This window comes from Protopterus annectens, chromosome 5.part1 (assembly GCF_019279795.1).
Source record: "Protopterus annectens isolate FY-2018-M chromosome 5.part1, PAN1.0, whole genome shotgun sequence".
In the NCBI taxonomy this organism is placed as follows: Eukaryota; Metazoa; Chordata; order Ceratodontiformes; family Protopteridae; genus Protopterus; species Protopterus annectens.
This window is the reverse complement of record NC_056736.1, coordinates 709,740,645-709,766,967: the sequence shown is the minus strand read 5'-3', so window position 1 is coordinate 709,766,967 and position 26,323 is coordinate 709,740,645. Positions and strand designations below refer to the sequence as shown.

General features: G+C 38.6%; 1 protein-coding gene across 1 annotated transcript in view; it reads right to left on the bottom strand.

Moving 5' to 3' along the window:
• Positions 1 to 6,371, bottom strand: part of KCTD14 (potassium channel tetramerization domain containing 14) — a 28,861-nt gene extending 22,490 nt beyond the window's left edge. Inside the window, exon 1 of the mRNA XM_044073338.1 lies at positions 6,175 to 6,371. Coding sequence (XP_043929273.1) covers positions 6,175 to 6,222 — 48 coding nt within the window. The 5' untranslated portion in view covers positions 6,223 to 6,371. The remainder of the gene's footprint in view (positions 1 to 6,174) is intronic.
• Between the last annotated feature and the right edge of the window lie 19,952 nt (positions 6,372 to 26,323).

Genomic DNA, 26,323 nt, shown 5'->3' with positions numbered 1-26,323 from the left:
AGACAAAGTATTTAATATCACAAATAAAAAAATCACTAGGCATACGTGTTGTAGCAAAACATTGGCCAGGTCGCATACCAATCAGAATGGAGTGTCGGGGATATACTAGAAAAATGTAGGATTTTATTCACCTGACCATTCAGGCAGGTGAAAAGCAAAGAGTCTCTACTTGTAAGTATTCATCTACATTTTGTCAGGTGGAGTAGATCTTATTGGGTAAAAAAGACAAGGGAAGAACATTTCTGAAGTACACACAACTGGTATAAACTTGACAAGACATTAAGGGAAAGGAAATAAACTGACATATTACATTCACATTTAAGGATTAAGTGCAACCACTGTTTGATGTAAATTAAAGTTTACAGCCGAACATACACAAGGAACAATTTGAATAACAGCCATAGCATAAAAACAGTAACAGGTAACCACTGCAGTTATTAGTATAACAGGAGCAGATAACTATTCAAATTTGTGCAGTCAGTGTTAGTATACAAGAAAGGTGAAGTGCACATGGAAGTTACTTAACCCCTGACATCAGCCTGTTTGCACAGTTTATTAAAAGCACAAGTTAGCGCGCAGGAGTAGCAAAGTTACAAAGCGGAAACATTTTACAAAAATAAGTAAACAACCACAAATAGATACAACATAAAATACTGATTGCAGTTTTCTCCCTTGTTACAAGGATCACAATACAGACATCTAAGCAAATTAGGATGTACACTGGGTAGCAGCATATAAACTGCAAATTTGCAAAGCTCAACATACTACAAAAGTTTGAGACCACTACAGAAGCCTCCACATGAACTCAGACATCTGCAGCCGATTCAAGTAAAAGGTCAAATACAAAATACTTTATAGAAATACACACATCAGAAGTGTTTTGAGAGTTTGCTGGCCAAGATTCTTATGAAGGTTCTCCGACAGTAGTACTTGCACAGGCAGGGTAACTAAATGAAGGGAAAGTAACTACAACAGGAAAGGTGCGTACCACATGCCTCTGATGTTAGGTTACCTCAAGACACTTACTATGGCAGAAAATGTCAATAGGCACCAGTGATTATGCATAACTCAAAACTGGATGGTAGTGGTTTATGTCGTTTAATAGACGCTTTAAGTTGTACAATAATTCATCATGCTTTTCAGACACAGAAGCTGAATTGTGGCATCTCAAACACAATTAATTTTACTTGGATTCCATACTCAAATTCAGGGCTCAAAACCAAATGCAAACTCCTGTACCTTCAGTTCTACAGCTCTGGTTAGAGGCTGTCTGCTCATAAACTTAAATAAATCACCTTAAAAAAACCCTTTCAATAAGCACAGTCCTAGACAGCTGCCACAACATTACCACCCACTGAATGAATGATGCATTTTAGGACCAAGAATCCTACATTTTCAGTGTAGGATAATAAAATACTACAGGACCCCCATATTCCATACAAGTTATTATAACAGCAACTTTTATCAAAGCATAAAGCTTGTACTACAATTTACAACTATGATATTCCATTTAATGTACTTTAATGCTTTTGTCTCCCGGTGTTGTCTAACTCATCTTGAACCTTATTCATTACTCGAGGCCCTTTCAGTTCCCTCGTGGTATGTGGGTGTGTGTAAGGGGGGGGTGATAGAGGAGTCCGGTCTTACTCTGGATTGGGAAGTCTTTTAGTACGGTCTTACTCTGGATTGGGAAGTCTTTTAGTATAGTATTCGCTTAATCCCACCTCCCCATAATTAGCTGTAGCATGGGGTCAGATACTTGATGGGTGATTGTCAGACAATCACATGACAATCCGACAAACAATTTTACAAGAAACACCATTTGCAGGACAATCACATGACAATCCGACAAACAATTTTACAAGAAACACCATTTGCAGGTTCAAACTAAATAACTGCAATGTCAACAAAAGAGGTTACCCGGGAATAGTCCATTTCTGTAATAAATGCATTACAATCATGTACATTGAGATGGTCCTTGATATCAAAGATGAATGACAGAAAAGCCCACATTCTTTGAATGCATTCCACCTCAGACCAATGTGTCTGAAACTTAAGACTCTCCAGTGCTCTAAGGACAAAGTATCCCTTTTTCCGTAGGAATAGTGGACCCCTCCCTCCTCCAGTGAGCTCTCACAGGATGGTAGGTGAACCTAGGTCAGAGACAAGTAACCATATTGCTCCCAGTACACTGGTGTACTTTCTTATGTCCCCGCCTTATTTTAAATGTTACTTGCACAGATGGTTTCCTGCATGAATATAAAAATGCAAATACAAATGGTAGTTGTATCAGAATGAAAACTCTACTCAAGGAAAAGTTACAGTATGCAGTCAGTCTACATGTCTGCTCCTTAACAATGGTTACTGCATGACAAAGGCTCTGTGGTTCTATGTCCTAGGGCACTTGCGTTTTAAGCATAGCTCTGAAATGCAGTGATTCACTTTGGTTAGAAAATGAAGAACAGCATCAAGCAGAGACTTGTTTGTGGCTGTGACAGGACGATTCTCATTACAACACACCACCTCCAGCTAACAGAAGGGTTGGACAGTTCAGAGTTCACCCACCTTTGGCACAGTAGGCCAGCTTTAAAAAAAAAAATACGAATGTCATCCATGATTTTCCCCAAATAAAGTTTTCCATTAAACATATCAGACTATCAAAATAACTTGCAGACTAACTGCAGATAGTTGTGTGTGTGCGAGCATATATGCATTGAGGACAGTCATCAACTATACTTTTGATGTATTCACTTGTGCAACTCTCACATTAAACTTTTGAGCCTAGAATGCATTTCTTTATGGGGGTAAGTGCTGGTCCCCCTACTGTTTGGTATATACTTCTCAGAATTTCAGGTCAAAGCTAATGGGTTGTGGCTGACCGTGTTTGCAAACGATTGCAAAAAAATGTATAATCATTGAATCCCCAAATGATGTCCATATGTCTTAACCGATGCAGAGAAATGCATCATCATTCCTTTCAGCACAAACAATGTCCCTTTACACTATCAAAACAACAATACCCCAAGTACCCATGAAGTGGTAAGGGACCTAGGATCACAAGTTGACTGCGACCTTAACTTCAACAACCACGTGTCTACTGTAGTAAGGAAGGCCTTCGATGTAGCACACTTATTAGTAAAGGAATCGCCTCGTACTCTGCACTTATCCAGACCATAACTTGAGTATAACACCCCATTCTGAATGTACTGTACAAAGCACATGCAGCAACTGGAGAGACCTCAGAGGTTGCCAACAAAGATAAAGGGTCTCCAGCATGTGCCTTACATAGACCAACTAAAGTCCCTGTCACTATACTCCGTATCATACAGACTTCCTAGGGGAGGCTTATGCCTTGCCTACAGAGCAATCCAAGGCCCACACCTAATGACCTTGGTGCATATCTGTAAATCAAACAGGACTAGGGCTACCTGTTCCAGGGATAAATAGGTCATGCGGACAGATTTGTGTCCCAGGAACTGCTGCGCCTTTGGAACAAGCTACCAAATTCATGTGAAACAGAGCATCTATATGACACTGTTCAAGAGGAACCTGGGCAAGTGGATGGGACACCATAAATTCTTACTGGGGATAGTACCCAAAACCCTCCTGGACACAGGCAGTCATCACTAAATACAATCTTGAGTGCTGACTAGCATTTCTATGGTATTACATTGGCATGGAACAGCAAGGCTTTAACGACCTCCTGGTCAATTTAATCACCTATGAAAAGACTGTAGGATTTGTATGGAACAGCAAGGCTTAAAATGACCTCCTGGTCGATTTAATCACCTATGAAAAGACTGTAGGATTTGAATTGAATCAAATCTGCATTTCACATAGCACAGCAGAGGGAAGGGTAATATAAACTACATCTCACATGCATTCAACTTAACATTACATCTCCAGGTTTATTCTTCAGAAACTGTTCATTGATGCAAAACCTGTACTGTTAATCTTTTAAGTGGATCAGAATATTTAAAAATTGTCCCCGACTGGGGTGCTTTCTCCTCCCCACCCATTAATTTTCCGCTTTGTCCAGAAATCAAGCCAAGTTTTTTTGATAGATATGGTACAGCGAGGGAGGGATCACCAAAGCATACTTTTACCGAATGTACACCAACCAATGTGATACCATAATAAGTTGCACAATAACATGGTACAACTGATAAAATGAGGCAGAAATAAAAAAGTGTTATAACAGCTGCCATCTATGAAATAAAACAGAATGAGCACTGATGCAAATGTGAAGTGCTACATATTAATTACGAACTTTTACAAGTAATTGTAGATATTTCATGTTGATTAGGGAAGAAAAATAAATGAACCTCAAAGCAGTTATTCTTGGCTCTAAGGCAAAGACAGCTAATCCACAATAACGTATACCCTGTTAATTGGGAGCAATCCTTCCCCAAATATTCTAGTAGAGAAAGTGGTAAGTTAATGCAATGAAAATGGTTCACAAAGCACATATAAACTATCAGTATACACACACACAATCATTCCCAAAGCTGAACATGGTGACAAAAATTTTGTATGCTAGACTGCACAACTTTCAACAAAGAATGAATGAAAAGCAGAATCCATGTATACCAAACTTTAATTTGCTTAAATACATAATAATCTGTTCTCACAAAGTAGCTGTTACTGCAACATCTACAAGCATAGATCAGTCTCTTACTTCCAAATATCATGGCCAAAACTAAAAAATAAGGGACATCTTTTAAATGGTGGGAACATCATCTTAGAAAGCCGACGATATAAAAGAGCACAGCTTATGTATTTTCTGAAGTAGGAGAACTGTCTGTGTACACTTCCTTTGTTTCTCAAAAAATAATAATTTAGAGGGTACAGAGAAAACATCTGTGCCTCCTTTGTTTCTCAAAAAAATAATAATTTAGAGGGTACAGATAAAAAATCTGAGCCAAAACTAGGGACACTTGAGAGGTACCGTCAGAGTAACTTGAAGGGCCATGTACACACAAACATGGCAAATTCAAATATTTTGGGTAGAATGACTTCCCCAACATTCTGCCTTTGGCTTTCAGAATCAGCACCAGACATATGGCTAGCAATGGGGGGGGGGGGGGGTCAACACTGAACTAAAGTGTTTATCAAATTACTGAGTTACATAGAATATCTTTATCGTGCCCCCCACACCAGTATGTAAGGTAAGTATATACTGTGAAAGTGTGTCCCTGTAGAAATTGTCATGCCATACAGATTCTTACCACTAATGCCCAAATTGCCCACTGCTGCAGAGACATACTCAAGCGACATAATGTAACCGAAAGAGATGTTGGGAGAAACTCATTCAACTTTGTATTCACATTTCCAGGTAATACCTACATCACTGAATGAGGAGACACGGTGCAAGATACCCGTCAACTGACCCACATTTTTAGGGACCTTCCAATTTTGTCTCAAATTGGGAGAAAAAGTGGTGGATTATACTTATTAAATCATAACAATAATTAATTAGTGTTACACACCATTTCATAAAATTTAAGTCATTTCCTATTCTATTATTTTGTCAACTTCTCAAGATAATGGTACTCTTTTTTTTTTTTTTTTTTTTTTTTTACAGTGTGTCCCTGATTCGTACAGAATAGATCACAAATCCAGAAATAAAGGGATAACAAATACCCGGAGTATCAGACTGACACAGGAGCCTCAGATATTATTTGTATGCAATAGCTTCTTAACCGAACTGTTTAAGGCTGCTGAAGAGTTTTTCTGGGAATCTTGGTCCTGGGTTTGCTTCCAGTAATCTTACACGGAGAGATCACTTAATCAAAAGCACTGCTCTCGGACAACACGGGGGAAAACGTGCACTTATGATCGCTTACCTGGTTAAAATAATGAACTATAACTGTTTATTCAATGTCGAAATCCTTAAATACAGCCAACTACCACACATTGGGGCAAAACTCGGATCGGTAAACATTCCTTCGAGCCTACACCTGAACCGCCGGGTCACCCTTAACGTGTTGTGCCCCAAACATGCACTGTTATTACAAGAGGAGACCTAACTGATGGAATGTGTTCAAACCCCACGGCTTCCGCAAACGTTTACCACAACATAGATAAAGGTTTCAACACCTTCACCCATTTTCACAAACAAAACACTAACATGTCACCACGTACGGTAGCACTAAAAAAAAACTCATTACTCACATTTGTGGTGGTCTGCTTCACGGGAAACCGGTACTCTGAGACGCTCATACTGCCTGTTGCTCTGACTTTGTTCACCCTCTCTTGTAGAATAACACAGAAATACGACCAGCTGTTAACTCACTGACGTCCACCTGACACAATTTCTAGCCTTCACAGGGAGTTTCGGAAGCTACAGGTGTAGAAGGCGTGGCCTCGGGCAAGGCCGCGATACGTAGAGTGAAGTAATTAAAGAGGCGGGGTTTTGAACAACATGCCACTGTGCAATAGGAAAAAAAATCCATCTGTACTGGGTTGAGCAAGTTGTATTTGTAGTTCTCAGCTGACCAGATTTTTGCCTCATATATTTGGTCTGTTCCTCAAAAAATTTGTGTTTTTTTGTGGCAAATCCTGGAATAAAGACAGACAATAGCTCTCAACCTCTTAGAGCAAAAAAATCTGGACAAAGCCTAAAATGATGGGGGGGGGGGGGGGGGACGACGACGACAAATAAGGACAGCTTTTAAATGTTGCTCTTACAAACCTAGAAAGTTGATAGAATAATAGGTTTTGCATTAGCATGACTTAAATTCTCCGCTATTTGCCAGAAAGGTACAAATTTTCGGAGGAACGCACCAAAAATATGAAGCAAAAAATCTGTGCAGTTGAGAGGTAGACATTTAAGTTTCCGTTTTCATATCCTTTACAAAATGCATGCTAACACAAATCCTGTTATTCTTGTAACTTTCTAAATTTATAAGAGCAATATTTAAAAGCTGTCCCTATTTTTGAGCCTTTGTTCCCCCGGCCGTTATAGGGTTACCACCTGTCCCACTTTGCGAGGGACAGTCCCTCTTTGGGCAGTTGTGTCCTGCAAAAAATGTGAACAAATGGCAAATGTCCTGCGAGTTTAGGACAAAATTATTTTCTATATTTTATGTAATAGTTGAATAAAACAGTTATTCTGTATCTGAAACACCTAAATGTTATAAGAAACAGAATAAGGATCTAAAATGCTACAAGAATAAACTTTTATTCAGACAAAAAACTGAAGTTCTGTCCTTTGTACTGGCCTTGGGTATGTTTTGCCCTGCAAAATCTGATGTTTGTAGCATAAATGTCCCACTTTGGGCATTTGGAAAGGTGGCAACCCTAGGCCGTTATTTTAGGCTTTGTCCAAATTTCTTTTACTTAAGAAATAATGGTTACGTTTACTACTCTTTCTATTAATTTCTGCTGCCTCTTGTTACTTTATTAGTTGTGATTGCAATCCAGTCAGTCACATACATTAAACAGGTAAACTGTAAAACGCCTCAAGGGTGCACTTGATTTCATAACTCTCATGCTGTCTTCACCAAATTGTGTGATGCAAGGTGCAAAAATGTGTGACGTCATCTGATATGAGAACAGACGTGTCAAGTATACTACAGTGAAGTCTAATAACGTTTCTAATGTATGCATTTTTTTATGCATGTATATTTATTTTATTTGTTAATCTGGTAAATCAGCTGGCCTAACCGGCTATTCACACTTTTCTGTCACAACCCGGCCCAATATGACAAAAACAATACTTGAAGGTGTATACTACAGTGACAGAAAAAATATTTACAGGGTAGAGCATAACCACAGCCAATGCAAAGGACTGGCCTTCAGTTTGTTCCCAAAGTAAAAAAAAATCACTGTTGTAGAACTGGAGTTGCTTTGTACCATATAAAGTGTTTTAGATACAGAATAGTTATTTTATACAGCTATTAGAAGAAACCAATGGAATATGTTTTGTCCTAAAATATTAGGACATTTGCCTGTTTTCAAGTTTTTAAACAGTACACAACTGTCCAAATAGGAACTGCTTGTGCAAAGAGTAAAAAGGGTGGTAACCCTAAGTGCAGATGTTTTTTGAGAGCCAAAATAAGTGAGTCCCCTGTAATGTCTGCTACTTTCTCTCCGTTATTCGAATGTATTGCTCTAGACAATAATTGTATATGTTTTTCCATTGCTATTTAATTTTTGCAGACAACACACTGGGAAACATATGCCTTCTCAAGAGCAAAAAATGCACATATTTGAATTATGGCCATCTAAATAATTTTTCCAAGTGATATTCTGTACAAGTCCCTTCTTAAAAAAAAAAAAAAAAAAAACACTATTCTTTTCATATGTATTTAATATCCAAGCTTTACTATTAAAGGCTATTCCACCACACAATGAGCAGAAGACAGACAAACTAAGGCCATCACTGGATATATAGGTGCATACACATGTGCAGAAATCCAGGCAGACAGACATACAGATGGATGGGCAGACATACATGCAGAAATGTACACTTACTGATAATTTCAGAAGCTTGACAATCCCCCTGAAGCATACCTTGGGATGTGGAAGGCAACCACTGCACCTGTCAAATCCCAGACAGATATAGACAGGACATGCAGACTTCGGATAGATGGTGCGCTGGCACTCTAGCCAGGAAATGAAGTGGGTAACTAACATCTGTGAGGCAACATTGATAATGACTGCACCGTTACGCTACATATTAATTTGAAATACCTAACACGTTACTCTACATAATAATTTTAAATGCTGATAGTCGCACACACTTTTAATGATCATAGTTTTTTTCAGCAAATTTCAGCAAAGAAACAACATGTATAACAAGGCTGAAACTATAGAATAAAACTTACAGGAGTGTGGGGACATAGGAAGTTAATAGGCAGGTTACTGGGACCAATAGAAGCCTAGCCCTTAAGCACCCATAAGAAAATATATTTAGTATTTAAACTCCATTAAGAATAACAGCCTTAAGAAGAACACAATAGCAATGCTAATGCTCATCTTGCTTATCAAGGTGAGTCATACAGGTAATCCCCAGGGTGGATGTGTGACTAGCTATCCATTCATCTAAGTTTACTTTTGCAGTAGACATAATACTGTTCTGCTTGTTATGTATGGAAAGCCTGTTCCATAATTGGAGAATGCACCGTGACATGAAGCTGGCTCTTTAGCAAGCTTGATCATTTTGTAGGTGTGGATTCAGGTCATTTATATAGCTCTGCGGTGTATTTCTGTTCCTACTAAGGTACAACAGGTCAAATAGAGCTGGTTTCTTCATGGTGCAGTTAGCCAGACTTGAATTTCCACAAAGGAGCTTGTAGGCAATTGAGTATAAGGATATAGTCTAGGTAATCTTTCAGGGTTGCAGAGGTTGTAAAAGCCCTTGATTTTTTGAGTTGAGCTATGAGATTTTTTTCAAAGTGTGAAAAAAAAACATAGGAACAGAAATGGGTTAGCGTTTTTCAGGCTTAAATTTTATAAAGCATGTAAAGGAAATGTTTCCTTACTCCACGCTACAGTTCTCCTTAGCAAAACATGTGAACAATCACTGCTGCGCTTCATTTCAACTCTTCTAACACTTTTTTTGTAAAAATTATCTGTTTTCCTATATACTCTTGCTATGTCACCAATTATACCACAAGCATAATCTTTCATTGCTCTGTGTGCTGTTTACTAAGACACCTTTAACAGACTTTAACATTGTTGAAGTTCATAATCTGGGGCCACACTCCAAACTCTTCTCTATTTATTTTTGGTTATATACTGCTGGCAGTTGTTTAACTTGTATATCTTGTAAAATGTATTTGTTACTTCCAGTGCTACAGCAATATTTAATGCATTTTATGTATGTATTTATTTATCTCAGGATCTATTTATCTGTCTATCTCTGTCTGTCTGTCTCTCTATCTACCTAGCTAAATACGCATACTAACTTGGTAATGGACTAACTTACAAGGGACACATTTCAGCTACAGCCTAGGAATACATACAAGTAAGGAAAGCAATTAAAAGTCATTTCGCAGCACAATATGATAGAATGACAAGCAGTAATAAAGTAAACTGGTCTATATTACATGATCGAACGTTTAGTCGAATAACTGAACGTCGATCGCTAAATGTCAAAGACCCAAAACCGCAAACAGCAGTTTCCACACAGGGAAACAATGCCAATGTCCCACCTAAAAAACAAAAAAAAACAATAAACAGATGTCAAGTGGAGGCTGTGCCCCCCCAACTAAATATACCAACTCCGAGATCGGTCCACATTGTAGAAAGGGCAAAATCCACGTAATGGACAAATGACTTGTTTCCCTGTGTGGAAACTGCCGTTTGTGGTTTTGGGTCTTCGACATTTAGTGATCGACGTTTAGGTATTTGACTAACTAAACATTCGATCATGTAATATAGACCCAAAGTAAACATTACAAAGCTTTATTATATAAGTGCTATTACAGATATATAGTAGATATAAAACGTTTACACACCGCTGTTAAAATGCCAGGGTTTGTGATATAAAATATGAAACCACAATAAATTATTTCAAAACGTTTCCCACCTTTAATGTGACCTATAACCTGTACAATTCAATTGAAAAACAAACAAATCCGTTAGGGGAAAAATATAAAAAATAAAAAACGTACAATACGCTGGTTGCATAAGTGTGCACACCCTTAAACTAATAAATTGTTATGTGTGTACACCCTTAAATTAATGCTTTGCTGAAGCACCTTTTCATTTAATTACAACATTCAGTTTTATTGGGTACACACCTGCCATCAATTAGAGACTCTGATTAACCCCAAATAAAGTTCAGCTGTCCTAATAGGATTTTCCTGACATTTACTCAGTTGCCTGCTACAGCAAATGCCATGATTCACAGAGAGCTTACAAAGCATCAAAGGGATCTCATTGTTGAAAGGTATCATAGGTTCATAGATTAGTACTAGGTTAACTGCCCTTGTGGGCCATTTTCAGCCTAGCCAATTACCCCATGTGAGAATCAAACCCTGCACCTTATGTATGTAAGGTAAACACCTTAATCATTATGACAACCTCCCACCCCCTTCAGTCAGGAGAAGGGTTCAAAAAAATTTCCACAGCATTGGATATACCATGGAACACAGTGAAGACAGCCATCAAAAAGTGGAGAAAATATGGGACAACAGTGATGTTGCAAAGAACTGGATGTCCCTCCAAAAATGATGAAAAGACAAGATGAAAACTGGTCAGGGAGGCTGCCAAGAGACCTACAACAACAATGAAGGAGCTGCAGGAATTTCTGGCAAGTACTGGTTGTGTAATACATGCAACAACAATCTCCCGTATTCTCTATATGTCTGGACTATGGGGTAGAGTTGCAAGACGGAAGCCTTTTCTTACACAGAAAAACATCCAGGCCCAGCTAAAATTTGCAAAACAATACATCAAGTCTCCCAAAAGCATGTGGGAAAATGTGTTATGGTCTGATGAGTCCAAGTTTGAACTTCTCGGCCACAATTCCAAAAGGTACGTTTGGCACAAAAACAACACTTCGCATCACCAAAAGAACACCATCCCCATGGTGAAACATGGTGGTGGCAGTATCATGCTTTGGGGTTGCTTTTCTTCAGCTGGAATTATTGGGGCTTTAGTCAAGGTGGAGGGAATTATGAATAGTTCCAAATACCAGTCACATTTGGCCCAATACCTCCAGGCATCTGCTAGAAAGCTGAAGATGAAGAGGAATTTCACTTTTCAACACAACAGTAACTCCAAGCATACATCCAAATCAAGAAAAGAATGGCTTCACCAGAAGAAAATTAAAGTTTTGGAATGGCCCAGCCAGAGCCCAGGCCTAAATCCAATAGAAAATCTGTGGGATGATCTGAAGAGGGCTGTGCACAAGAGATGCCCTCGCAATCTGACAGATTTGGAGTGCTTTTGCAAGGAAGAGTGGGCAAATATTGCCAAGTCAAGATGTGCCATGCTGATAGACTCCTACCCAAGAAGACTGAATGCTGTAATTAAATGAAAAGGTGCTTCAACAAAGTATTAGTTTAAGAGTGTGCACACACAACAAAGTATTAGTTTAAAGGTGTGTACACGTATGCAACCAGCGTATTGTACATTTTTTATTTTTTATATTTTTTCTCCTAACAGATTTGTTTGTTTTTCAATTGAATTGTACAGGTTATAGGTCACATTAAAGGTGGGAAAAGTTTTGAAATGATTTATTGTGGTCTCATTTTTTTATATCACAAAAACCTGGCATTTTAACAGGGGTATGTAAACTTTTTATATCCACTATATGTAATAAAAGTGGAAGAAATTCCATTCCATTTCTGAATGCTTATACTTTACAAACGGCGAAGTCCAGAACGCTAGCACTCGCCAATGACCCACGAAGAAAAGATGTGTTCTACAAAACCACTGGCAACAGAAACAGATTAATAGATCATAAAATCCGTTTTATTCCATAACGTTAATTCCATAAGGTTAAGCGCTTTCACTCACTAACCTTGATGTTCTGAGGAAGCTCATGGTTAGTGAGTGAAAGTGCTTAACCTTATGGAATTAACTTTATGGAATAAAATGGATTTTATGATCTATTAATCTGTTTCTGTTGCCAGTGGTTTTGTAGAACACATCTTTTCTTCGTGGGTCATTGGCGAGTGCTAGCGTTCTGGACTTCGCCGTTTGTAAAGTATTAGTACATAGAACGCTAACTTTTGTGTTCAATTTCTGAATGCTTAGTATACTCATATGTACAAAATGGTAGATTCAAGCTTTCCTGTAGGAAAAAGGAAAAAGTTAATGACTGATTGAAGTATATCCGCTTATGTTGTGTCATTCATATGGAGACAGAAAATAGAGTTTTGGTGGGCTGTTAAGTTAGAAATTAATTAGGAGAGTAACATGAAGTTATAGTGGGGTTAGTAAGCAGATCTTCATAGCTTCATGCCAAAGTATAGTCTTTATGAAATTCAAATGACAGGTTGTGTTTTTATTTTTATAATATCCTTCTCTGGATGTGTTTTCCATTTGTTTTACCTACATTCCTGTATATCTTTCAGGCTTTGCTGTAATGTCTTTCCATAACTGTACACTTTGACTAGCTTTCTCAGCTCAGCCACATACTCAGTCACTGATTAATTAAGAGTTCTTTTACAAGACACTTAAGTTTGTCTCTCTAGTTTTTTTATTATGTTTGAGATTACTGCTACCAACTATTTAGCTTGTAAACATAGTACATCTTCATTTGTACTTCCATTTCAAATGTATTCTCAATATTAAAACATTTTTCTGATAATAACCTTTGGATGCATTCATCATCATTTATTTATCATCTATTTTCTTTGCAATCCTGCCTTTTAGCCTTCACTGCAATGTCTTTCTATAACTACTTTCCTGCAACAAACTTCTCACCTCAGCCACATAATTAGTCATTGATTCAATAACCATTTTAATGAAAGACTTAGATCTATGTTTCTCTGGTATCTAATTATGTTAATGGTTGAAATATTATTTTTTCTAATAAGGATACTAGTTACATACATCCACTTATTTTTCATGGGTCCATATACATTTCAATACATTTTAAGTTTGAGCTGTACAGATACAAAGAACTGTTGCCCTTTAATGCTTTCACTTGTTTAAAACATATTTCTGAACATTTTCTCTGGACTGGATTTTCAGATCAATTCAGGTCAGATGCACTTAAATCACTTTTAGTTCTCAGTTCTTTGATTTTCTCCTCCTTAGACTGAACAAGCGCTAAGAATCTTGTAGTCCTTATCACCAAAATAACATTGTTAGAAACTGGAAGAAAAGTGAATATATTAAATGCTTTAACAACTTTAGTAAGCAACCCAGATGAGAAAACATAGTAGCAGTGTCCAAGCAGGGTGCATAGACAAATAACTAAGAAAGTTCTAGATGCACATCAGTTATGGCACTGATGGGGAGGGGGTTCAGAGCTAATTTAAGCTTAGAAATAATCACAGGTTATCTATAAAATTTAGTACCCAGGATATTATGCATCTATATCACATTATCGAAATGTGAAAATATCAAACAGCTGAACTGTGCCCCCCCCCCTGCTAATTATATATACCAATGCAGAGATTGCACTACAGTGAGGAAAGGGCAAATTTTCCGATCCTCACTGTACTGTGATCACACAAAAAACATTTAGTTGAACAGCATATTCAACATTTCAGCCTGATCAATATTTTCAATTTTCGATAATGTGATATAGACCTGATATTATACCTAAAGTATGTTTTTATTTCTAAACCTATTGCATCCATGATCAGCTGTGGTTGTTGGTAATATTTGTATTACTCTCCAAACTGTCAAAAATGTAATTTTCAAAAAATGGTCTTTCTGATAATGAAGAAGCCAAGAAAAGCAACTTCAAGCAGTATGCGTCCACAATGGTAGTTATTCAGTTTTAGTTAACTGCAGAAGTATTTATCTATAACTTCATCATTAAGGAAGAAGGCAAGAGAGACAACTAAATGTCAAAAATGAGCAATTTTCCCTCTGAAATATATTGATTTCCCTCTGATAAGATATTTTTTCTGCTTGCAAATTTTATTAGGTCTTTTATTACTGTAAATAAATTGAATATTTTGCTATATCTAACAAGGCTGACTTATGTACTAAATAAAACAACTCCTACTCCTTACACTAAATGGGAAATGAGACTGCTTCACTGCTGAAAAATGCACATTTTATGTATTATTTGTTTACTTATTTATTTGATATTTGTTGACCGGGATACTCTGACTGGGCAATTTTCCTTTTTCAGTGGAGGCCCAGGGAGAAAAGCTCCACAGTACAACCAAATAAGAAAGTCACATAATAAAGTAATGTATGTATTGCACCTGCAGGTGTAGCTGAAGAGACATGGGTTCCTTCCTAGCTAACTGGTGACACCCCTATAGGCCCAACACACCAAGGTGGCAAGATTGACAGATTTTATTCTAGGTGGCAATCTAGTTTAAAAAGGCAATAGCACAACCATAAACAAATTATTTCAACAGTGAAACTGCAGTGGTGGTGCTGTGGTAGCGTTGTCGCCTCACAGTATGAGGTTGTCCTGTTCGATTCTCAGATAGAGCGTCTTCTGTGTGGAGACATGCGTGAATGGGCGTACCTTCGTTGAAGGTTGTGCATCAGAGCTGGCAACTCAGCAAGTAAAAATCTACTGCCAATCATTAGCGGACCTGAGTTCCGCTGTGGCGACCCCTAACCGGGAAAAGCCGAAAGACACAACAACAACCAGTTAGCAATAAAGCAAGGTGAGATATGCATGCAATAAAAACATACATTCACCCTCTTCCCCAGAACTCAACAGAAAAAGGTCTTGACATTCAAACATGCACAAAGAAGGCAATATAAATGAGCAGTAAAGCTTTATAATGCAGCAATACAAACACGGGAAAAATGCAATGTCATTAAGCAATAAAAGAGTCATAATACAACAATACAGATATGAGAAAATGCAATGTCATTGAGCAGCAAAATTCTTGAAGACAGAAGTACTAACACGAGCAAAATGCAATGTCATTGAACAATGAAGATTTATAATGCAACAATACAAATATGAGAAAATGCAATGTCATTGAGCAGTAAAGATTCTTTAAGGCAGCAGTACTAATATGATCAAAATGCAATGTCATTGAACAATGAGGATTTATAATGCAACAATACAAATATGAGAAAATGCAATGTCATTGAGCAGTAAAGATTCTTTAAGGCAGCAGTACTAACATGAGAAAATGCAATGTCATTGAACAATGAGGATTTATAATGAACAATACAAATATGAGAACATGCAATGTCATTGAGCAGTAAAGATTCTTTAAGGCAGCAGTACTAACATGGCAAAATGCATTATCATTGAACAATAAAGATTTATAGTGCCACAATACAAATATGAGAGAATGTAATGTCATTCAGCAGTACTAACACCCTCTACCCCCTTGATCAATTCTAAACAGACCAGTTATGAAACACTCTATTATACACTGTTCACTGGACAGTGACTATTTACAGTCTTGCTGCCAGCATGATGGGGCCCAAGTTGGAGCTCATATGGATCCCAGTTATTTTTAATCTACAAAGCATTTAGGTGGGGGGGACCACAATCTTATAAAGATATAAAATGACGGTCAGAGCCTCTCACCACTCCGTCGAGAATATCTTAGTGACCAGGCGCCATGGTTCCTCTGATGAGAAAATTGGAAAATCACCTACCAGAACTCTGGTAATCATCTATGGCTTCTCGGTACTAGGCCCGAGGGAACTCCTTCTCTTGCTGAATCATAGCAGGTGTGGAGCTACTGGTTTCAGACTTCTCTCCTGATTCCACAAAATACCATAATCCAGGATTCAGTCAGAGACAGACACAAGCTGCTACTTCACTTCCCTGTCCCAAAGCACTAGTAAAGAAAATCTAGTCATGCTGCAAGGCCCTTTTCCCTTCAGCTATGTGTTTCAGTCTTCCCTCCTTCAGCTAGTGTTCCAGTCCCCCCTTTCACTTTCGAAATTGTCTTTTATATTCCTGAAAAAGGAGCTCCACCTTGTGGTGTAATGGGAAACTACAGTCTATTACATCCACATGAAATACAGTGGGAGCTACATGTACAATACAATAATTAAACAAATATGCATTACAGTATAAATAAGAAAAAAACAGCAAACAATGCATTTATACAATGCAGTAAGTGAAGAAACAGGTAATAACAAAAAGCTGGCAAAAACATATTTGGACTATTATCAGTGGACAACTGTACTATTTCAAGGAGTTTATTTTGTAGTCTACAGGAGGTGTAGAAATTTAATATAAAAGCCATATTGCAAAATAGGACTGCAGGTAGCATGTTTCCAGGACTAAGAAGTGAAGAAGCAAGGAGGGTAGTAAGTGACTGTCTTGTCATAATAGGAGGTTAGTTAGAATAGGATAAATTTTAGGAAAGGGAGGACATTAGGGCATGGAAAGGAACTTGAGGAAAGGAGAAAGTAGTGGAGTAGTAAGGACTGGGTTTAGGTGGGATGGTTACAGTGACAAGTCTAGGTGCTGTTTAGGTAATGTTTGAACATTTAATTGAAATCATGGACATGGGTAATATTTCTGAGGGTCATGGGAAACTTGTTGCATAAAATAGCTGTAGAGATTCTGTTCAATAGATGTTTTAGGTTTGTGAATTTGTAAGACACATTGGTCTGAGCTTCTGAGAGATTTAGCTGGGGATATAGAGGGAGACTAGTGAGGAGATATTGGGGCAAGAGGAGGGATTGTTCAGGATAAAACGGATAATGAGAAGTTGAGTAAATAAGAGCTCAAGTTGTAAATCTTTGCATTGCTTGATTTGATTGTCCTGAAATAACTTAATGCAGATGCAAAGCCTGGAATACTCATAATAAACTAGATGAAAGCAGCTAATATTTATGTCAGGCATTTTATGCAGCTTAAATTATAGGCACAAAAATAACTGGTCATTGTAGGCACAGCAAATCTGCCTAAGCAACAATATAGATCCGTCCTGCTGAAATGAACATTGTTTTGTAGTTCATATAATTAATATAACTGAATATGGATAAGAGGAACACATAAAAATGAACTGTCCCACACATTTGACTTTTCTTAATTTATCATTTAGGACTGTCTCAAAAATCTTTCTGGAAATGGACAGACTAGTATACCCCTTGAAATGTCTCATATGTTTACATTTTCTGCATAATACTGCTAGATACATTGTTTGGGCTAATTTCCCTGCAGCTTGTCTTGCAATTCCCCTAGAATTAACTTTACTTACTGTTCTTATATACAGTGTTTAGTGTATAGAGTAGTTTTGTAAAACTTATAATTTTGCCATAGCAGAATTTTTCAACTCTTGTAATTCTGATAAAATTATATACATAGAGCCACTAGGATTTTTTTATATGTTTGCTTAACAAGTACTGGTGCTGTGTGAAAATGGACTGGTAGAGTCATACAGTGTTTACTATTATTATTATTATGATTATTATTATTATTATTATTGCTAATTTGTATTTTATACCTCTCGAATAAAATTGTCTTTTTGAAAATAAAACTGTTTTTGGTTTATGCAAAGGCTAAAAGATAGAACTAGAATAACTATGATTGAAACAGGTCCTGATTCTTAATGCATGAATGAATCAAAATAAGAATTAGTGACTTATAACAATAGCACAGTAAATAATTAATTGTATTCTTTCACCTTCATGGTGTACCATTTAATCAGTGACATGCAGGACATGGTGTGAAACCATGGTGACTCCTGCTTTATGTGCTTTAATGGACCTGAAGCAAATTACTGAATTTTCGCATGATTTATTATTACATTTAGAAACACAGTTTCTTGCTCAGTGCATTTTCCAGGCAAATTTAAGAAATGGAGATATTTATAACTTCACCCCTCTGTCCCCCCATCAGTAAATCAGGACATCCCCAGCACCTGCCCCCACTCCCCTTATCTCTAGGGAGCAAGTCATCACTGCCCTCTCAAAGGCAAAAAAATACAGCATCCATGGGACCTGATAACATCCCAGGCTGCATCCTACTTGAACTCAGACAGGAACTTGCAGCACCATTAGGCACCCTATTCAACCAAAGCCTGAGTACTGGCTTCATCCAAGCCGAGTGAAGGACAGCCACTGTCATCCCTTTGCACAAAGGTGAAGTGTCCACCAATCCAGGTATTTATAGACTCATCAGCCTAACTAGGAGTTATGAGAAGTAGGCAAAGAGGGCAATACTCATGGAGGAGATGAATCTTCCAGAAGCAGACTTGAGATTTGGATCTCCAGGGTAGAGAAAGTTCTGACTGAGGGTTTAGACTATGACAGGTTCAATCATCTGGTGTAGGCCCATAGCAGAAATGATAGAATTCCAGCCATGGCCGATAATCAATTCAGAGGGTGTCATGGATGTCCATTTTAAGGCAACATGAGCCAATAGTGACCATACCACTAGGTGATAGTGGGAGTGATAGGAACAAAAGGCAAAGACAATGATGAGTAGATTTAAAAGAGTGGATTATGCCATGTTGGGGGAAGTGGCCAGTGATTACTTAGGAAACTGGGAGCAATTTGAGGGAGTAAACAAGCTATGAAAATGAATCAGGGATAAAGTACCCAGGGCTACTGACAAAATTGTGGGGAAGAGACAAAAAGATAAAAGCAGAAGAGGGCCAACGTGGCCTATAGTTCTCTGCTGTGGAGTGTCAGCAGCAGTATTTCTGGTATCTAATGCTACCTTAGTTACAATTGAAAGGCAAATCATCATACCATGTTTTAGGTTCATCATCTATCATTTACCTGAGTTGCCATATAGCTTACATTTTAGTCCTGTAGATAATTTCTCATGTATTCCTGCATTAATCCTTTTATCGCTTTTACTTTAATCCACCCAATTGCCACAGCTAGCCTTCTGCCCAAAGTTAGGTTGCATTTATTACTAATATGCCTTGAAATTAGGTTGCATTTATTACTAATATGCCTTGAAGTTAGGTTGCATTTATTACTTATATGCCTTGAGGTTAGGTTGCATTTATTACTAATATGCCTTGAAGTTAGGTTGCATTTATTACCAATATGCTTTGAAGTTAGGTTGCCATTATAACTAACATGCCTTCCATTATCCCAGCCATTCAGGTTAATTATGTTCTTTACAGTATTTTTTAGCACAGTGATACTGCTTTGTCTGTCTCTCCCTCTATTAACCCATCTGTTGCTCATCTCTTCCTTCTATGTCCTTGCTGCGTATCATATTTTACCAACTTACTTCTTTAACACATGTATTAAGACTGCCTTTTCAAGTTCCAGTGCATAATTTCTAATGAAGCTATCTCTCTCATGGCTCTCAATTCCCATAATTTCTTGGAATACAATCTGTATGAATGATACTTTACATACATTGTGATAGGATTTCCTATCATGTTGCTATTGTATCCCTAAGAATGCATTCCAAGATTTTTGCAAAAGCAGGACTATACTTACATGTGAGGATATTAATTCACCCCAGTCGTGGTCATTCAGTGAGAACGAACTACTATTTTGTTCATTCTGGTACTATAATCTGTCATAGTTTTAAATGTCTCAAAAGTGCTCAGTTAAATGCCGTTAACATCAGTAATGAGTTTGAACATCAACATATGACCTTCATATAGGTCTCCAGCACTATATAGATCTAGATTGCTCCCACGTATAAATCTCTGAAATAATCCCAGCAGTTTTCTGCATGTTTAGAGATAATGGATTTCATTAACAGGCTTATGTTGTTTCTGCAATCTTTTGTTTTAAATCATTTTTATTGATAAAGGAAAAACACATCACAAATTTTTCAAATATGTAATCTGACTCACTTTCATTACAACAAATCATTATATTCTCAATTTATACCAGTATGATATAAAAAAACTCATATAATACAGAATAATTTGCTATATATATTCATTACATTTTATACATAAAAACTGTACATTTAAAATATTATTATAATCCATGTTTGACTGTTGCCATTGATAACTACCCAACTGCCCTTCACTCACCTCTTACCTGTCACCTCCTGGTACAGCCCCTTCTCTCTACAACTTCTGTATATTTCATCCTTTCATCCTGACTGCTTCATAACCATTTAACCCATTTTCTATTGTTTCTGTGGTCTTTGTTAATTACTTGTACTGTTCATTATAACCCACTGAACTACTTTTTCTACTTGAGGGTCTATATTATTATTATTTCTATAGAAATCAGCGAGATTAAACATTTTGGCTTAATTTTTTATGCATCCTGACTCTCTTACAGAGACACAAAGGAAAAAAAATTCTCATGTATAGTGTCACATATCAAAACAGAAATGTTAACTTTAGGTAGAAATATTTAATGACCGTCTTCAAGTTTCAGTTTGCTGGGCACAGTACAAATATATAAAACTGCAACTGTATGCATACACCAGATATACAAAGTCATTTGATGATGAGGCCTTTGGTGATATTCTCACACAACTAAACTGGTCACGTCATTTTACTTTAGGCTTAGATGTTGTAGTACAAAAAAAACTTCAAGCATTCTTTTATCTGTTTTCACTTCTATACTCCATAGCTTCACTTCTGCCATGTCTAAAATCCAGGTCTGTTTTCAGGATCTCCTGTGAGATCAAATATCTCATGAATCAACAGGATCAGATCTGGGTACATTGTCATCAATAATAAAACCAAATAAATATATAAAAACTGATGAAAAAAATTATAAAAACGGTCTGATCCACATCCAAATGAAGTTTATTGACATACAAAAATAAATAAAAATAATGTATTAAGCACTTTCATCTCTGCTGAGGAGACCATCAGAAAATATTTTTTTTACACTGTCATCAACACAGATGTATAGAAACTTTCCAGAAGTTTAAAGAGCATTGAAGCAAATTCAAAAGTCTGCTCTTTAAAAGCTAAAGACCTATTTCCATTTACAACAGATTCTACATAAGAACAGTTCAAAACAGTGCAAGATTAATATGTCTTCTGGGGTACCCAGTGCACTCCAAGCACCAAAATAACTATTTTCCACCTTCAAGTGACCCTTCATTCATTGCTCCCTCCTTCAGTTCAGATATCAGCTTATTTCTTAGGTATAATTTCTCTTTCCTTTCTGTTTTGTCCTGAATCTCAACATTTCTGCAACTTATATTTTTCACTTAGGTTCATAGGTTCATAGGTAGGTACTAGGCTATTGGCCCTAGGGCCTATATAAGCCTAGCCAAATGTACCCTGGCTTTCGACACCCAAGAAAATTATTTTCCTGTGCCACTGTCGAGCAGAGCCACAGAAGTGATCCCTGGGGTGAATTTTCTATCTCCCATCCAATCATCAAGATTTTTCTTGAAGAGTGCTAATGAGGAGCTTTGTTTGATATAGATAGGTAGTTTGTTCCAGAGTATGGGAAGTCTCTGGGACAAGAATCTATCCCTCCAGCATGTTCTGTTTATTGTGGTGATGAAGTTTAGGTCCCTAGAGCATGTAGCTCATAGGGATTGGGATTTCTTTAAGTGGAGCATGTCTAAAAGCTCTGGGTTTGACATAGCATTGTGTGTTAGGCAGAGATCGCCTTTGAGTAGGCGATATGCAACGGAGTAAAGCTGCAGTTTTTTGAGATGGTCTGCATAGGGCATCTCTTTGAGGCCAGTAATCCTCTTTGTAAGGTATTTCTGTGGCCTTTCCAGTTGTTGTAGATGTCTTGTGAGGTACATACCAAAAGGGGCATTGTACTCTATAATGGGTCTAATGAGTGACGAGTAGAGGGGAACAATGACCTCTTTTTTTCCTGGATGAGAAACCTTTTGTGATGAGGTGTGCCACATAGAAGGGTTTCCTGACTACTGTGGCGATGTGATTATCAAAGGAGAGACTACTGTCCACCTGTGTCCCAAGGTCTCTTATCACACTTTCGGTGTTAAGTAGACTACCACCGATGTGGTAGTTCATGGGTACTGAGTTTTTACCAAAAGGGATGACAATGTACTTTTTGGCATTGAGCTTGAGGCCATGGCTTTGACACCAGGCATCTGTCTCAGCGAGGCCCTTTTGTAGGATGTCCACATCTTTTGGAGTTTTGATTATGGCTCCTAGTTTGCAGTCATCTGCGAACTTCATTAGCCAAAGACCTTCTGTGTTGGCCTGTACTTCAGAGAAGTAGATAGCAAACAGGAGAGGACCCAGAACTGAACCCTGTGGTACTCCAATTGTCACTGGTCTGAAGTTGGATTTGGAGTCTGCTACTTTCACAGTGTGGGTTCTGTCAGTGAGCCAGTTGGCAACCCATCTTGTGACATAGGGATTTATAACTAGTTTAGTGAGTTTATCTATAATTCCAGAGTGGGGGATGGTGTTGAAAGCCTTGGCGAGATCTAGATAGGCTGTGTGAACCACCTTACCCTCATCTATGGCTTTGGTGACTGCTTCAAAGAAGTCTATCAGGTTTAGGAGACATGATCTGCCTTTTACAAACCCGAACTGGGTGGGGTCCTGAGTTTGGAGATTATCAATGTCATTATTTATAAGTTCCATGATGATACGCTCCATAGCCTTACAGACCAGGCTCGTTAGGCTAATGGGGCGGTAGTTTCTGGGGTCTGTAGTGGCTCCCCCTTTGTGGAGTGGGATAACTGTTGCTGTGCGCCATTCAGTGGGCACATAGCCTGAGGTGAGGCTATGATTGAACATGGTACTTAGGTGGGGTGCCAGTTCGTTCTGTAGTTCATGTAGAACACTGCCTGGGATGTCGTCAAGTCCCATGGATGCTGTGTTCTTGGCATTGGATAGTGTGTTTTTTACCTGTGCAGCCGTGATTACAGGAACTTTGCATTCTTCTGGTATAGTGATGGGCCCTTTAGGGGATGACAGAGGGGTAAAGTTAGCACTGAACCTATCTGCCAGGATGTTGGCAATATCAGTTGGTTCTGTATATTTAGTGCCATTGTGCTGTAACTCAGAGCAGATCTGAGTGTTGCCATTGAGATTCTTGACATAGCTATAGAATGCTTTGTGGTTGTCTTTAGAGTCAGTGGCAATTTTGTTTTCGTAACTAGCTTTGGAGGATTTTATGAGGGATCTCAGCTTCTTACTGAGGCTGACCAGGGAGTTTCTCCAATTATGGGAGTTTACTCTTTTTTTGCAACAGTTTCTTTCTTCTGTTGTAGAGTTTGTTTATGGCAGGGGACCACCAGATTGGCTTCCTTTTTTTGGAGGATAGCATCTTGGTACTGTTAGGGATTGCACGATCCATGCACTCGTGTAAGGGCTTATAAAGTGCATTTGTGTAGGACTCAGCAGTCATACCTCTATTGTCCGTCAGCATGGGTGTCGTGAAGTTTGCCACTTCTGTCTTAAGAAGCGCGAAGTTGGCTTTGGAGAAATTTTTTACTGTGGTTTCCCTGATGGGGGTGGGGTTGGGGGAGTGATGTGGATGTCTAGGGTGATTAGCTTGTGGTCGGAGCTGACCAACAAGGAATTGACCTCTGGTGTGGAGCACCGGTTGCCCATGTTGGTAATAACCAGGTCTAGGATATTGCTGCCCCTGGTGGGGGTGTGGATAAGTTGATCCATGGCATTGGAATTTATGAGTTTCAGAAAACGTTGAGCACAAGTGTTGGTACATGAGTAGTTTTCCCAGTTAATGGTAGGGTAGTTGAAATCGCCCATTATTAGGGGGTTAGGTTGTACTCTAATACTTTCCAGTGTATCAAGAAATGAGGAGTGGGAATCCTGGGGCATGGTGGGGGATCTGTAGCAAGCTACAATTTGGATTGCGGTCTTGCTCAGAGTTAGTTGCACTTGGATAATTTCGGATGCATTATGCTGAGCAACTAGCCTGGAGGTGTGGATATCCTTAATGAATATGGGCACGCCTCTGCCTTTAGTGTTTCGGTCCAGGTTAGGTGGCCGAAAGGTGTGATATGAATTATAGCCTGGTAATGCAGTGGTACTCTCTGGAGCCTTGAACCAGGTCTCTGTCACTGCACAGATGTCGATGTTCTCCATTTTAAGGAGTGCCTCGAGAGAGAGTGCATTTTGAGGTTTAGACTTCTAGCATTGAATAGCAATACCCGCAGATTCTTCTTGCCTTTACTTGTTAGGGTGGTGAATTTGTCATTTGAATCTTGCCTAAAAAAGGCACTATAGGGGTGGCTAGAGCCTTAACCAGTATCCGGAATCCCAGGGACGACAGGTGCAGGCCATCTCTGACAAAGCATTGTGGCTTGTCGATCATGTCATCCCAGGCAGACAGATACTGGATCCCCTTAGAATGACACCATAAGCTTAGCCAGTTGTTGAAGTCAATCATTTTGTCCTTGTACTGTGGTATCATTCTGGTTGATGGCAGGATGCTTCTCAGGGCTAGGGTCATACCTGCCTGGGCTACAAGATCGGACAGCTCCTCCATGTCCCTTTTCATGTAGTCCAAGGAGGTACATCTCAGGTCATTCACACCAACATGGACAATAACAGAGTCATATTTGTACTTGTTGTGGAGTGACCTGAGTGCTTGCGTTATGTGGTGGATCCTGGCACCCGACAGGCAGGTGACAGTAACTTTCTCCTTGTTTAGCCTGGTGAGTGGAACATCAGTGTGCCTGACTATAGAGTTACCTATGACTAGAATGTTGGGTACGTTGTTATGCCTTATGGGCTTTGGTTGAGTGGCACACTGAGTTTGTGGGCTATGTGTCATTTGGGTTGTGTTGGGGGGTGGAGGTTGCTTATGTTTCTGCTTTGGAGGTCCCTGTTGCTTGGGCAGGTTTTTACTGAGAACCTCCGCGAATGTAGGTGTGTGTTTTGTGTTTGTATGTGTATGTTTTGGTGGTGTAGGTTTTGATGGACTATGTGCTGAGTGTGGTGTGGTGCAAGGGTTTACCTTTTCCTCTTGACTGTCTAGTCCAGTCTTGGGTGAAGAGAGCTTTGCTTCCAGTTTGGCTATATAAGTGCATCTCTCACAGGTTGTAGTGTTGGGTGGTAGGAGGAGAGGGTTGTCTGTGTACATGAGGCAATTACTGCATTGCCCCAAGATGCCCAGATTCATCAGGTAGACAGGAGAAAACACCGGGAGCTGACCCTTAGACATGCCTGAATAGGTGCTTATTTGTTAAGTACTAGAAACTGTTTTCCTCTAGACAGTGAGGAAAGTTGAGTGTTGTAGTAATTTGTAGCTTATTTAGTGCTTACAATAAGTTCTGAACAAGTGCTGAAACAAAAAACTGGCTAGTTCTAAGAAACAAAATTAAGCTAGAAGGCTTCTCTCCAACACAGAAAGGCTTGGAGGCCTAGAAGCCTACAAATAGTCCTGGACACAGCAAATCTATATCCAGGCTAGACTACCCACAGGAAAGGCAGGAAACAAGCTTAGAACATTTTTTTTTGTAGTGGAAAGAGAGAAAGGAGTAGCAGAAACTAAGCTGATTGGCCTTTTCAAATGTTCTTCCTGTACTGGGTAGAATGAGGTAATGACACTAGACTGGGAGGAGGGTCCCAGATCAAATTTACACTAGGGGCGGGCAACTGCAAAGCCACCAACTATAAAAACACCATACCAACAGCGAGGGAGGGTGAGAAACAAACTGCAGAAATGTTTCTCACAGCAGAAAAGCAGCAGTGAGCCTTTAAATGAAAGTTTTAAACAGCTAAAGGAGCCTCTAGAAAAAGAGTTTAACTGCAACAAGTTATCAGAAACAAACAACCCAACAGATGCTTAATAAAAGTGGACAATTTCCAGTTAATATCTCACACACAGTGAAAGTATCTAGAAAAATATACAGTACACAAAGTGCTATAAATAA